The following is a 15879-nucleotide window of genomic DNA, read 5'->3' on the forward strand; positions in this document are numbered from 1 at the left end:
TAAGTACGCATTACATATACTTGCAGAAGTTTGTGCGTTAAAGCAGACTGCTGTTGAAAGCAGTGTAGATTTTCAGTCAAAACACAACATAATTTTGTCATGCTGTGCTGCATTTTCCTTTGTCAGTTAGTCACATATGGCAACTGTTTTGGTTTGAAAATCCCAACCGCCCTTACATACAAATAATTGAGCAATAACAACGTGGTACTCATTTGCATACCACGCGAATTACGCGTTGGAAGAAAATGTTATCCTATGCCGACAGTCTGTGCGCTGCTTCTTTTTCGTTTGTTAATGCTTAACACGTTTTATGTTGCAAAATACACGATATAAACAACAGCTTTTCCTGGAAATTGCTACGTGATTTGTACTGCGGTCAGCAGTCGAACATGCACACGAAGTTTGATTTGATGAAAACAAGTCTTTTTGTGGACTAGATCAATATGGAGGGAGTGTGGAACCCTCTTCATAACAGGGAAGCAGTGATGGTGCATGTTTTTTTTCAATGGCAAATCTCCTCAGCCCAATCAATGGACAATTCAAATATCGGTCACCAAAACTTATATGACCTGCTGGCTGTTCGATTAGTAATTATTTCCCTCCATTAATAGGCAGCGACAGGAGGACGGAAACTGAACACTTACTTGTTTACATGATATACCCACTATGTTTCCAACTTCCGCAATATTCCATGCGCGGGAAATTACACACGTGATACAATTTGCTTATTTTAAAAGGGAAATATACCTCAGATACATTACTTGCCATGTGGCTCCTCAACTTAATAATATTTTCTGGCTGAAAGGAAAGTATGTGCGAGTGCTTTACCTGTGCTTGTGTTCCTTTCTCGCCACAAGGAAAGTGCACCTTTCCACACGAGTGACAAAAAACTCGATATCCACATAGATTCCATTTCCACGCATTCGCTTCCTATTCACCTCCGCATCCCATTCCCGCAGAATGCAATTGTTTTTATTCAGAGAACTGTCGATAAAAGGACGGTTGAGACTCACCTCCCGTCATTTTCGTGACGACAATCGCGATGAATAAGCTCGCCATCTTTGCAATCGTCTTTTCTGTTCTGCTAGTCACCAATGTTCAAGGATGGTGGGGTCGTCGTCGCCGTCGTCGCATCAGTCGCCGAAGAAAGTTTTGGCGTAAGGTCTGGCATCATACAAAGAAATACGTACCAAAGGTCTTGAAAATATTCGGGTAAGAAGTCGTTTGCATTAAAGTTCGAAATTCAACGACTAATTTATCATGTCTTTTCAGCGACCGCAACATTGAGGATCTCACTGATGAGGGTAAGTCGATTTTCAATCCACTTTTGCTGTACTCCGGTAATAATTATTGTCTGATTTCTGGTAAATAATGATATTAATCTTGTTCACAGAAATCGCCCTAATTCAAAAAGAAGACCCCGACATCGCCGAACTGCTAAAAGACCTGGAAGGAATGGAAAAGTTCAACTTCAAGGAAGACGGGTTTGAGGAACCGGATGAACTTTTCGTTGATCAAGAAGAAAAGAAGGAACCACTGGAGGGTCACGTACATGAATAAAATATTAACATTGAAACTGTAAGATCGTATTACCCGGAAGAAACTTGGCTTCGCAAATAAACAAATAATATTGAAAAGTATCAGAAAATAACTTTTGTTGTCAGGATCCCGCGTCCGTCGTTTTCAAAACCCTTTTGCCACAAAAGCAAACTCGGTGCCACGTTTACCAAAATTCGCCATCAAAACAATTCTTGTTTAATAGAATTTAGCGAGTAAATGTATTTGATTTATGAAACCTGGGCATATACTAAAATATAAACAGGTGACAATTCAGTAAAATCGCATTATTGAAAAATTAATATATACAAGTTATTTTGCATCAACAGTACTATATACTTAATCAGAAAAACGGCAATCACGTCTTGCCTCTATATAACTTATCCACATCAAAAACGCTTTAGGCCACATCGTGGACTGTGCTAAATAAAACTTGTCGTCACTCACTGGCGTGATAAGTTTTACGCTTGCAGGTACGTGTCAATCGTAAAGTCGCATCAATATCATAAATTGTTTATTCAAGAGGTTCATGCGTTTAAAATCAACAATTTGTACTTGCTAGTTTCGCTGGATTAGTGGTCGACAAACCAAGGATTCAGACAGGGTGTGCACTCGCACTGTTTCGACCTGTAAGGTCTCATCAGTGCAGCTGTTGAGTGGCACTGTGCTAGCTTTCACACTAGCAGGCACACTAGTCTCCACTTTGTGGTACCTTTCGGTCAACGTCGATCTGCAGGGTATCCTATACTAGGTACCGAACAACAGAGACGACGAACCACTGTGGAGCGCACTATATGGCCAAACGGAACTGCTTGGTAACCGATAGTGCAAAAGGCAAAAACACCAATGTAATATATGTGCAAAAAAAGCCATATTATTGCAAAGCTGCAGACAGGGTGTGTACACGCACTGTTTCGACCTGTAAGGTCTCGTAAACTGATGAGACCTTACAGGTAAACAGCTGCACTGATGAGATCTTACAGGTCGAAACAGTGCGTGTACATACCCTGTCTGCAGCTTTGCAATAATATGGCTTTTTTTGCACATATAACCAAGGATTCGTTTACTGACATAAATCTTTGTATTTACATTTTGGTCTGTAGCGTGAAAATAAAAAAATGTCTTTCAAAACAACTATTCCTCAATTAGATTTACTCATGCATGCTTGTTCTGTTTACACCCATTAACCAGGCAGGATGACCAACCTTAAAATACTATCGGGACAAACAAGTATATTTAGTTGGCTGGAAATGTGGCGCCGGCAGTCTACAGTTAATGAGACTTATCTGTTAATTAAAATATTACACATTTGCAGTACATTGTTTTTGAAAAACTAAAAGTACAGTAAGAATCGATATGAGAAGACATTTAATATAGCAGACTCAGACAAACCCGTGGATCACCATTATTCAACCATTGACTGGCATCCGTTTATAGCTTACTTTACTGAAGGCGCATGGCGGGCTGACAACTTGTGGGTCGCCTTTGGCCCCGTATCTCCCGGGTTTCAACTCATTCTATGAAGATATTACGCACTGGTTGGAGTTTTGTTCTAATATTTTGATGTAATTAACTTCGTGCTTGACAAAAGAACACACAAAGGTTTTTCCAGATTATTTATTTTCCTAATCCAGCAAAAAATCGACAGACCCGTTGAAACGTTAGATTTGCGCAGTTTAGGAATCGTTTCCATTCCTCATTTTCTCGACCTCATCTGGTTTAGAGAAAAAATCATTCGGAACGTTAAGCTCATCCATCTTTTCGCTCAGCTCATCCTGCTCCTTAAGATCGTCCAACAACTCGGCAAAGTCAGGATCCAGCTCTTGCAGTTTGGCAATTTCTGCGGTCGGAAAATACAAGAATGATTACTATCGTAAATTCACTCACCTGTTTCATGTGAATTTGCAAAGTTCTCAAACATAGACATACAATTGATTCAGGTTTAGCAAAATGGTTATTGCTGGTGTGTAACTATTTTAACATTTTGGGCCAAAAAAGTTCGAAAAAATAATTCGCAAACCTCCATTCGAGAGATCTTCCAATTGTCGGTCTCTGCAAATAAAACAAGAAACAGTATTTTGCTAAATAAACTCGTTACAGGTAAAAGAAAGATTATTATCACTATTGTTATATATTGTACCCTAGAGCTGCAACAATCGTTGGTCCGTATTTTATTGCATGTTTGGCAATAACGCCATATCTCTTTACGTGCCCCAAAGCAGCCCTCCAAAATCGTCTACGGCGTCGACTGCTGCGTCTACGGCGTCGTCGACCCAACCATCCCTCAACGTCGACCACGAGCAAAACAGCAAAGAGCAGAGCGAATATCGTTAGCTTGTTCATTGCTAAATCTGCAAATACAAATAATGTCCTTTACAGAAATTTCCCCGGTGTTTCCTATGTCGTTCGGTGTGTAAGCTAATCTGTTAATAGCAGTGTCTGCGGCTCCTTTTACGAGTGACAAAACCACTCGATATCCAAACAGAGCCCACTTCCACGCCTTCGCTTCCTATTCACCTTTGCATCCCATTCTCGAAGAATGCAATTGTTTTGATTCAGGGAACAGTCGATTGAAGGACACCTGAGATCAACCTCAGGTCATTTTCGTGACGAAAATCGCGATGAAAAAGTTCGCCATCTTCGAAATCGTCTTTTCTGTTGCTTTAAAGTTGGTGGGGTCGTCGAGAAACCGGATAAACTTTTCTTTGATCAAGAAGAAAAGAAGGAACCAGTGGAGGGTCACGTTCATGAATAAAACAGTAACATTGAAACTGTAAGATCGTATTACCCGTTGAGGGAATGAAGTTTCTTCATCAAGCTCGGAAGTTCTTGTACGATCAGCGGAAGTCGCGGAAAACATCACAATTTTCTGCACTGGATGGAATGGAAGACTTCAACTGCGCCCGTATGCGAAGCATCTACCCAATCGTCAGTGGAGACAATGTCATCGTCAAGTGCAACTGTCAGCTGGACTTGCATGAGCACTCATGCGGAAAGCGTGTATTCTGGTATTGTTCCAGTAAAGGTTACGGGCAGTAATGGTAGGGAGCTGGAAACGTACGCCTTTTTGGATCAAGGAAAAGGCTGATAGCAGCAGGACATCGTGGGGGAATGACAACGTACTCTTTCACTACTGTCAGTGACGTCGATTGATAGGAAGGATTGAATCGTGTAAGCAGTTTGCCGGTTTCTCCAAACAAAGTCCCAGAAGGATCGCTTTGGGAGTGGCCTTATTTCCGTAATGGTTTGCTGTTTTGCCCCATGGGGAAGTCATGCTGCTGATTGGAGCCAACGTTCCCGAGGTGTTCTGGATCAAGATAAAAGTAGAGGCGGACGAAAGGAGCTAAGTACCGTGCGCTCTATGCTTGGTTGAACACTTGTGGGTCCATAACAACATTCAATATTTTCATTTCGAAATCGACCTTTTCTAACGCCACTTGTTGTGCGTGACACAAGTGGAAACTTCACGTTTGCAGAACTACAATATGATAATATATTGTAACAATAAATGCGTTTCACACAAATTTATTTTATATTGTAATTCTTGTGGGTCCATGTCATGGTTCAAGTGATTCACAGGTATGTGTGAATTTTGTAAACTCGCAGGACGAATTGTTGCACCAACAAATGAAGCGCATGTGGGACTTTGGTTCCAACGCGCTGTCACGTGGAACGACAATGCCGAAAGAACACAGGTACATGTTGAAAGTGATGGAAGGCTCAGTCGAATACCATGGACAATATCAACTGCGATTGCCATAGAGGCCAGGTGCTCCAAACCTACCGAATAACCGTTCTATGACAATATAGCGTTTATCATATATCTAAAACGGCGATTGAAAAATAATTCACAGCTGCATGTAAAATACAAATAAACGTTGGATGAAGGAGGGATATGCCAGGCGTTTATTCTTGATTGATGGCGTTTTGCGCGTGGGTGGTCGTCTGCAAAGGACATCAATACCATTCGACTTGAAGCAGCCAATTGTCTTACCAAACGCATATCACATTACTACTCTAATGATACGCGAGTCTCACGTGAATGTTTGTTATGCTGGAATGTCGCACACTTGGTCAGATATTCGTCAAAAATACTGGATTGTGCGAGGTGGAGTTGTAGTGGGAAGAATCCTTTGAAATTGCGTACCTTGTCGAAGAGGACTCGGTCTCAAGGCAGAAAATGGCTGACTTACCTGTTCAGCGCACGATTCCGGGCGAGCCTCCGTTCTGTTGAAGTGGATTATTTCGGACCTTTGCTTGTCAAACAGGAAACAAGCAAGGTCAAAAGGTATGGTTGCATCTTCATATGTATGACTGCCGTGCATTTGAAGGTTGCGCAGACGCTATCTACCGACTCGTTTATTGATGCTTTTAGAAGGTTCATTGGGCGACGTGGGAAGCCAGGAGTGGAACGAACGGCGCAGGACCAGGCTGAGCACAAGCGGCCGTAACATTGTGTCTGTAACAACTGTTTGTTGGACAAGAGGTGATTGCAGTTTATTTGATTAAATAGTCTTTAGAGTTTTGTTGATCTCAGATTTACCTGCCTACAATCCTTTATTTGGTCCGAAATTTTCAAAAATGGGGTTTTTAACAATTGAAAAATTTCCTTGATTATGGCAAATTATGGAAAACATAGCAGCGAGTTCGATTTTGTGACAAAAGCAAAATTTGCTTGAAAAACCACAGGCGCGATCCTGGCCAAGATTCATTCCGATATTTTACAATATTAATGTTTAATTGCAAAGCAAACTTGCTTCCGGGTTAGCGATTTTACATGTTTCAATGTTACAGTTAAGTGTTCAATTTCCTTCCATCTGTCGATGCCTACTAATAGAGGAAAGTAATTACTATTTGAACAGCCAGCAGCAGGTCTTATGAATTTTGGTCACTAATATTTGAATGTCCTGTTTTTTGCTATTGAGCTGAGGAGATTTCCTTATACAATACATACGTTGTCACCCCTGTTTGTTATTCACCCCAGTCACCCCTAAATCGACGCCTATGGGTATTTTCATCGGATACGTGAGCTTTATTCCTAAAACTGTTTGTTTTTGTCTGTTTTGATAGTTTGAAAATAAAACAGTTTTTGTTGCTATTTCTGTGCGCAAAATATGACACAATTTCCTTTAACACAAGAATCCTAACACAACCTACTAAGCACAATCCTTTTCTCGACAGTTGCCTGAATCAAAACAATTCCATTCTGTGAGAATAGGAAACGTAGGCGTAGAAATGGAATCTATTTGGATATCGGGTTGTTTTGTCACTCGTTTGGAAAGGTGCAGTGCACAATTAGGGTACGATCAAGTAAAAGCTGGTTTCCTTATGGTGAGAAGGGAACATAAGGTCAGGTAAAGCATTCGCACCCAACATTAGCACATAATTTTTAATCAATGCGTTCTTGAGCGCAATTTACAAGGAATCGCAGTTACTGCTATAAACAGATTAGCTTATACAACGAATGACATAGGAAACACCGGTGAAAATTTGTTAAAGGACATTATTTGTATTTGCAGGTTTAGCAATGAACAACCTAACGATATTCGCTCTGCTTTCTGCTGTTTTGCTCTTGGTCGACGTTGAGGGATGGTTGGGTCGACGACGCCGTAAACGCAGTAGCCGACGCCGAAGACGGTTTTGGAGGGCTGCTTGGAAATACCCAAAGAAATATGTTGCATATATTGCCAAACATGGAATAAGATACGGGCAAACGATTGCTGCAGCTCTAGGGTACAGTACATAACAAGTGACAATAACCTTCCTTTTACCTATGACAAGTTTAATTAGCAAAAAATAATATTGTCCCTTGTTTCATTTGAAGAGACCAACAATTGGAAGATCTCTCAGATGCAGGTTTGCGAATTATATTTTCTCCTTTTTTTGGCCCAAATGCGAAAATAGTTGCACACCAGCCATAACCAATTTGCCTTAAAACCAAAATCAATACCTATGTTTGAGAACTTGTCCAAACTCACATGAAACAGGTGTGTGAACGATATTAATCATTCTTGCATTATCTGAGCGCAAAAATTGCCAAACTGCAAGAGCTGGATCATGACTTTGTCGGGTTGTTGGACGATCTTAGGGAGCAGGATGAGCTGAGCGAAAAGATGGATGAGCTAAACGTTCCAGACGAATTTTCCTTGAAACCAGATGAGGTCGAGGAAATGAGGAATGGAAACGATTCCTAAACTGCACAAATCTAACGTTTCAATGTGTCTGTCGATTTTTTTTGCTTGATTAAGAAAATAAATAATTTTAAAATAACATTGTTTGTCGAGCACGAAGTTAATTAAATGAATATTTTTGAACAAAACTTTGACCAATGCGTAATACTCTCATAGAATGAGTTAAAACCCGGGGAATACGGGGTCAAAGGCTTCCCACAAGTTGTCAGCCAGCCATGCGCCTTCAGTAAAGTAATAAACGGATGTCAGTCAATGTTTGAATAACGGTGAACTATCAGTTTTGTATGAGTCTGCTATATTCAATGTCTTCTCATATCGATTCATGTTGTACTTTTAATAGTTTTATAAAAACAATATACTGTACCTGAGAACTTTTTTTAATTAACAAATAAGTCTCAGTCGATGTGAAATTTTACTGTACGCTGCAGACGCCGCATTTCCAGCCAACTAAATATACTTGTTTATCCCGATAGTATTTTAAGGTTGGTCATCCTGCCTGATCAATGGGTATAAACGAAACAAGCATGCATGAGTAAATCTAATTGAGGTAAAGTTGTTTTGAAAGACATTTTTTATTTTCACGCGGCAGACCAAAATGTATATACAAAGATTTTTTGTCAATAAACGAATCGTTTGTTTATCGACCACTAATCCAGCGAAACTATCATGTACGAATTATTGATTTTAAACGCATGAACCTCCTGAATAAACAATTTGTTATATTGATGCGACTTTACGATTGACACGTACCTGCAAGCGTCAAACTTATTACGCCAGTGAGTGACGACAAGTTTTTATATAGCACAGTTCACGATGTGGCCTAAAGCGTTTTTGATGTAGGCAGATTGTATGGAAGCAAGAGGTTATTGCAGTTTTTCTGAATTAGTAAACTGTATTGTTAGAGTATTGTTGATGTAAAATAACTTGTGGTATATAATAAATTTTTAATGCGGTTTTGGTGAATTGTCATTATAGTTTATTGTTAGTATATACAGATGTTTCAAAAAACAAATACATTTACTCGATAAAACCCACAAAACACTTGCAAAATCATGTTGATGGGGAGTCTTGGTAAACTTGGCACCGAGTTTGATTTTGTGGCGATAGCGAAATTTGTTTTAAAAACGAAGGACGCGGAATCCTGACCACAATAGATTTTTTCTGATATTTTATAATATTATTGTTTAATTGCGAAGCCAACTTTCTTCCGGGTAATGCGATCTTACAGTTTCAATGTTACTGTTTTATTCATGAACGTGACCCTCCAGTGGTTCCTTCTTTTCTTCTTGATCAACGAAAAGTTCATCCGGTTTCTCAAACCCGTCTTCCTTGAAGTTGAACTTTTCCATTCCTTCCAGGTCTTTTAGAAGTTCGGCGATGTCGGGGTCTTCTTTTTGAATTTGGGCAATTTCTGTGAACAAGATTAATATAATTATTTACCAGAAATCAGACAATAATTATCACCGGAACACAGCAAAAGTGGATTGAAAATTACTTTACCTTCGTCATTGAGATCCTCAATGTTACGGTCGCTGAAAAGACATGATAATTTAGTCGTTGAACTTCGAACTTTAATGCAAACGACTTCTTACCCGAGTATTGGCAGGACGTATTTCTTTGTATGATGCCAGACCTTACGCCAAAACTTTCTTCGGCGACTGATGCGACGACGGCGTCGACGACCCCACCATCCTTGAACATTGCTGACCAGCAGAACAGAAAAGACGATTGCAAAGATGGCGAGCTTATTCATCGCGATTGTCGTCACGAAAATGACGGGAGGTGAGTCTCAACCGTCCTTTTATCGACAGTTCTCTGAATAAAAACAATTGCATTCTGCGGGAATGGGATGCGGAGGTGAATAGGAAGTGAGTGCGTGGAAGTGGAATCTATGTGGATATCGGTTATTGTCACTCGTGTGAAATGGTGCACTGCACCATTAGGGGACGATCAAGTTAAAGCTGGTTTCTTTGTGGCGAGAAAGGAACATAAGCACAGGTAAAGCATTCGTGCCTAACAAAGCGCACACTTTTATTTCAGCCAGGGAAAATAATTGTGAAATATATCAAAACGTGGATTAAAAGTCGTTTAATTTGAGGAGCCACATGACAAGTAATGTGTTTGAGGTATATTTCCCTATTAAAAAAATCACATTGTCTGCAGTTTACCGCGCATGGAATATTCAGGAGTTGGAAACATATGTGGGCATATCATGGAAACAGGTATGAGTTCAGTTTCCTTCCTCCTGTCGATACCTACTAATGGCGGGAAATAATTACTAATCGAGCATCCATCAAATCTTACGAATTTTGGTGACTAATATTTGAATTGTCCTGTTTTTTGCTATTGAGCTGAGGAGACTTCCCATTGAAATAACTTGCAGCATTAGTGCTTCCCTGTTATGGAGAGGGTTCTCCACTCACTCAATATTGATCCAGTCCACAAAAAGACTGTTTTCATCTTCGTGTTCATGTTCGACTGCTGACCACAGGACAAATGACATGGCAATTTTCAGGAAAAGCTGTTGTTAATAACGTGCATTTTGCTACATAAACCGTGTTAAGCATCAACAAACGGAAAAAAGCAATGCACAGACTGTCTGCGTAGGATGAATTTTTCTTTCAACGCATAATTCGTGGTATGCAAATGAGTACCACGTTGTTTTTGCTCAATTATTTGTATGTGTGGAGTCGGTTGGGATTTTCAAACCAAAACAGTTGCCATCTGTGGCATTTCATTTCCAAAGGAAAATGCAGCACAGCATGACAAAATTATGTTGTGTTTTGAATAAAAAGCAATACTGCTTTCAACGGCAGTCTGCTTTACTGCACAAACAGCTCCAAGTATTTGTATCGTGTACAAAAATGCGATTGCGAGATTTGGCAACTAAAAAACTAAGTTAACACACAGTTACGAATCTCACGTCAAAACAAACACACGTCACCAGCAGTTGATGACGAAAAACGTTTGTGAGTTTAGAAATTAATATGATTTGCATATTGTAAGTTTACAATGCAATACATCAACTTACGCCATGCAGGATCTACAAAAACATGCTTAGCTTTACCAGCTCGTGTTGCCAAAGCAGAATTTCCTCCCAATTACTCATGCTGGTGCCAAGAATGTGACCTGTTGTTAATAGTATCCTGTACTGGTTAATAGCAGCTTTTGTTCGCAGGGCTTTTTTTGTCATCACCTGCAGGTGGCTTGTGTTTGTTTTCTGGTGATTACGTAACTGTGTTTAGTTTCGGTTTTTAGTTGCCAAATCTCGTATTCGCATGAAAAAAATTGAACAGTTCTTTCGATAGTTTTGAAAATCACACAGCATATACCTTCTATTTTGAGTTGCACGGCATGGCTCGCTTTTATGTATGCAGCAGTTTTATGTAATTTGATTATGTTAGGATGTGTAACATAGCGCTGCCGTCAATAGAATTTGTCTAGATCGAAAACGGGAAAGGCCGCATCGTGGACTGTGCTAAACAAAACTTGTCGTCACTCACAGGCGTAATAAGTTTTTCGCTTGCACGTATCGTAAGGTCACATCATCATCACAAATTTTTATTCAAGATTTTCATGCGTTTAATATCAATCCTGCAATTTTTTGCACTTGCTAGTTTCGCCGGAGCAGTGTACCTCAATTACATTTACTCATGCATGCTTTTTTGGTTTATACCCATTGATCAGGCAAGATGACCAACCTTAACATACTATCGGGACAAACAAATACACTTATTTGGCTGGAAACGTGGCGCCTGCATCCTACAGTAAATTTTACATCTACTGAGACTTTTGTTAATTAAAAAAATCTCATGTACAGTATATTGTTTTTGGAAAACTAAAAATAAAAAAAGAACCATATGAGAAGACATTTAATATAGCAGACTCAGACAAAACCGTAGTTCAACAGCATCATTCAAACATTGACTGATTTTCGTTTATAGCTCACTTTACTGAAGGCGCATGGCGAGTCTTTGGCCCTGGGGCCCGGGTTTCAACTCATTCTATGAAGATATTACGCACTAGTCGAAGTTTTGCTCAAATATTCTCAAGTAATTAACTTTGTGCTCGACAACTATACACACAATGTTATTTTAAAATTATTTATTTTCTTAATCAAGCAAAAAAAATCGAAAGGCCCATTGAAACGTTAGATTTGACCCCAAGCACCAATAGCGTACTGAATATGGGAATATACAAATGAATAGTAAACGTTTCTCAACGTTTTAACGTCAAGATAATTTCGCAACTGAAAAAAAGTGCCCCATGCTTGTGACAATTTCTTTTCCAAATAATGAATGTGAGTTGTCCAGGTTAGTTTGTCGTCAATGTATACACCGAGGTACTTAATAATATCTGATCGCAAAAGTTTTTCATGTCCGATGGTGATGGTGAAATCGCTAGTGCTTGAGGTGGATGGGGGAAAACAATAGGAACTTTGTTTTCCCAATGTTGAGGGAAAGTCGATTGTGCCTTAACCAGTTGTCAACATTTGTGAGTTGTTCGTTAACACGGAATTGTAAGTCAATAAGTGATGAGGAGGTCATGGAAAGAACCGTGTCGTCAGCAAACAATTTGGTTGTGAAAGTGGATACTTGCGGAAGGTCATTAATGTACAATAAAAAAAGTAAAGGAGCTAATGGCGAACCCTATGGACAACCGCATGTTATGGGTTTAATATCCGACACAGAATTTCCTATTCTAGTACATTGACTTCTACCTACAAGGTAACTGCGGATTAATTGTAGGGTATTCCCCCTAATTCCATACCGGCGCTCTAACTTTTCCAACAACCTCTCGGGATTTACGGTGTCGAATGCCTTAGACAGATCTAGAAAAATGGCGCATGTAAACTGTTTATTGTCAAAGGATTCTAGCAGCTTCTCGTAAATGTCGTAAATAGCGAGTGAAGTGGAATGTTTACTTCTAAATCCGTATTGATGCTGTGAAATTAACTTACTTTTTTCAAGGTAGTTATATAGGCGGCTGTGAATAATTTGTTAAAAAATTTTTGCAAAAGGGGACAATAATGATATTGGCCTGTAATTAGTGCACTCACTCACAGAACCATTTTTGTGTATGGGAATTACTTCTGCCGACTTAAGAACTATGGGATATTCTCCATTAAGAATACACAAGTTATACACCTCCGACAGGAAGGGTGAAATTATGTATTTAACTAACTTAATGAACTTAATGGGGATGTCATGAGATGGAACCGATTTTGTTGCATCTAAAAGGGATATATACATTTCTATCTCATCTGGTGTTGTTTCATAGAAGAAGAAGGATTGCCACTTAAAGCAACAGCTGGAGACACATTGCCACTTAAAGCAACAGCTGGGAGGGGCTTATCTGGAGGTGGTATTGAAAGTGCAATGCTATTTCCTATGCTTGCAAAGAAGGAATTAAAAGTGTTAGATATAATTAAAGGGTCGTGTGACATATTTCCATAATTTGTTCTTACAACAGTTGGTTTATGGGGTTTGGACTGTTTACGCTGTAATATACTGTTGATTATTTTCCATATTCCAGCAATATCTCTTTTACTACCTTTCAGTTTTTTCTTGTAAAAATTGATTTTCGCTTGTTTCATTACATGGTTCAAACGGTTTCTGTATGCCTTATATTGATTATATTTGATAATATTGGAAAAATGTGATTTGCATAACATGTGAAAAAGTCTATTTTTTTCTTAATGGAAGTTTATATAGCTTTGCTTATCCACGGTTTCTGTGTTAGTTTCCTTCTTCTTCTGGACAGGTGGGATAGTGGTGCATGATGTTGTAAAATGGAAATAAAGTTTTGGACAAAATGACTAAATTGACCAATAGGGTTTTGGTTGGAATGAGTTAAGCTTTCAATCAGAAAGTTTATGTTGAACTTGCAGTTCGCACGCCAGTTTAGGTATGCTATCAACACGTGTGCAACTCAGAACGGCAAGTATCGAATGAGGGAAATTCCCACCGAGTATCCTGGAGTTTTCACTGGTATAGATGGGGTAATCCCCAAAGAGGGTTTGAGACCTGGCTGTGTTCTGGTGTAGTAGCATTTACCAGTTTTATTTAGCACAGTCCACGATGTGGCCCAAAGCGTTTTTGATGTAGGCAAATGGTATGGAAGCAAGAGGTTATTGCAGTTTTTCTGATTTAGTAAGTTGTATTGTTAGAGTATTGTTGATGTAAAATAACTTGTGGTATATAATAAATTTTTAATAATGCGGTTTTGGTGAATTGTCATTATAGTTTATTGTTAGTATATTCAGATGTTTCGCAAAACAAATACATTTACTCGATAAAACCCACAAAACACTAGAAAAATCATGTTGATGGTAAACTTGGCACCGAGTTTGCTTTTGTGGCGATAGCGAAATTTGTTTCAAAAACGAAGGACGCGGAATCCTGACCACAATACATATTTTCTGATATTTTATAATATTATTGTTTATTTGCGAAGCCAAGTTTCTTCCGGGTAATACGATCTTACAGTTTCAATGTTAATGTTTCATTCATGAACGTGACCCTCCAGTGGTTCCTTCTTTTCTTCTTGATCAACGAAAAGTTCATCCGGTTTCTCAAACCCGTCTTCCTTGAAGTTGAACTTTTCCATTCCTTCCAGGTCTTTTAGCAGTTCGGCGATGTCGGGGTCTTCTTTTTGAATTTGGGCAATTTCTGTGAACAAGATTAATACCATTATTTACCAGAAATCAGACAATAATTATTACCGGAACACAGCAAAAGTGGATTGAAAATTAACTTACCCTCGTCATTGAGATCCTCAATGTTACGGTCGCTGAAAAGACATGATAAATTAGTCGTTGAATTTCGAACTTTAATGCAAACGACTTCTTACCCAAGTATTGGCAGGACGTATTTCTTTGTATGATGCCAGACCTTACGCCAAAACTTTCTACGGCGACTGATGCGACGACGTCGTCGACGACCCCACCATCCTTGAACATTGCTGACTAGCAGAACAGAAAAGACAATTGCAAAGATGGCGAGCTTATTCATCGCGATTGTCGTCACGAAAATGACGGGAGGTGAGTCTCAACCGTCCTATTATCGACAGTTCTCTGAATAAAAACAATTGCATTCTACGGGAATGGGATGCGGAGGTGAATAGGAAGCGAATGCGTGGAAGTGGAATCTATGTGGATATCGGGTTGTTTTGTCACTCGTGTGGAATGGTGCACTGCACAATTAGGGGACGATCAAGTTAAAGCTGGTTTCTTTGTGGCGAGAAAGGAACATAAGCACAGGTAAAGCATTCGTGCCTAACAAAGCCCACACTTTTATTTCAACCAGGGAACATAATTGTGAAATATATCAAAACGTGGATTAAAAGTCGTTTAATTTGAGGAGTCACATGACAAGTAATGTGTATGAGGTATATTTCCCCATTCAAAAAAGCTCATTGTGTTGAGTTTACCGCGCATGGAATATTCAGGAGTTGGAAACATATGTGGGCATATCATGGAAACAGGTATGAGTTCAGTTTCCTTCCTCCTGTCGATGCCTACTAATGGAGGGAAATAATTACTAATCGAGCATCCAGCAAATCTTACGAATTTTGGTGACTAATACTTGAATTGTCCTGTTTTTTGCTATTGAGCTGAGGAGACTTGCCATTGAAAAACTTTGCAGCATTAGTGCTTCCTTGTTATGGAGAGGGTTCTCCACTCACTTAATATTGATCCAGTCCACAAAAAGACTGTTTTCATCAAACTAAAATTCGTGTTCATGTTCGACTGCTGATCACAGGACAAATGACATGGCAATTTTCAGGAAAAGCTGTTGTTAATAACGTGCGTTTTGCTACATAAACCGTGTTAAGCATCAACAAACGGAAAAAAAGCAATGCACAGACTGTCTGCGTAGGATGAATTTTTCTTTCAACGCATAATTCGTGGTATGCAAATGAGTACCACGTTGTTTTTGCTCAATTATTTGTGTATGGAGTCGGTTGGGATTTTCAAACCAAAACAGTTGCCATCTGTGACTAACTGCCAAAGGAAAATGCAGCACAGCATGACAAAATTATGTTGTGTTTTGAATAAAAACCAATACTGCTTTCAACGGCAGTCTGCTCCAAGTATTTGTATCGTGTACAAAAATGCGATTGCGAGATT

General features: G+C 39.3%; 4 protein-coding genes across 4 annotated transcripts; 1 reads left to right on the top strand and 3 right to left on the bottom strand.

Moving 5' to 3' along the window:
- Positions 1-1037: 1037 nt before the first annotated feature.
- Positions 1038-1601, top strand: LOC145899399 (uncharacterized). The gene is made up of 3 exons (XM_082988158.1): positions 1038-1212; positions 1273-1304; positions 1394-1601. The coding sequence occupies exons 1-3, from the start codon at positions 1043-1045 to the stop codon at positions 1558-1560; spliced, it is 369 nt and encodes a 122-aa protein (XP_082844284.1). The 5' UTR covers positions 1038-1042; the 3' UTR covers positions 1561-1601.
- A 1612-nt stretch (positions 1602-3213) lies between these two features.
- Positions 3214-3900, bottom strand: LOC145899427 (uncharacterized). Its single transcript, XM_082988202.1, has 3 exons — positions 3698-3900; positions 3578-3609; positions 3214-3397 (listed from the first exon to the last, which is right to left on the bottom strand). The coding sequence occupies exons 1-3, from the start codon at positions 3898-3900 to the stop codon at positions 3234-3236; spliced, it is 399 nt and encodes a 132-aa protein (XP_082844328.1). The 3' UTR covers positions 3214-3233.
- Positions 3901-8707: 4807 nt separating this feature from the next.
- LOC145899331 (uncharacterized) lies at positions 8708-9504 on the bottom strand. Its single transcript, XM_082988075.1, has 3 exons — positions 9341-9504; positions 9249-9280; positions 8708-9159 (listed from the first exon to the last, which is right to left on the bottom strand). Exons 1-3 carry the CDS (start codon positions 9499-9501, stop codon positions 8993-8995), a joined length of 360 nt encoding a protein of 119 aa, XP_082844201.1. The 5' UTR covers positions 9502-9504; the 3' UTR covers positions 8708-8992.
- A 4550-nt stretch (positions 9505-14054) lies between these two features.
- Positions 14055-14796, bottom strand: LOC145899177 (uncharacterized). Its single transcript, XM_082987904.1, has 3 exons — positions 14601-14796; positions 14509-14540; positions 14055-14419 (listed from the first exon to the last, which is right to left on the bottom strand). Exons 1-3 carry the CDS (start codon positions 14759-14761, stop codon positions 14253-14255), a joined length of 360 nt encoding a protein of 119 aa, XP_082844030.1. The 5' UTR covers positions 14762-14796; the 3' UTR covers positions 14055-14252.
- Positions 14797-15879: the final 1083 nt, after the last annotated feature.

This window comes from Ascidia mentula, chromosome 4 (assembly GCF_947561715.1).
Source record: "Ascidia mentula chromosome 4, kaAscMent1.1, whole genome shotgun sequence".
Classification (NCBI taxonomy): domain Eukaryota; kingdom Metazoa; phylum Chordata; class Ascidiacea; order Phlebobranchia; family Ascidiidae; genus Ascidia; species Ascidia mentula.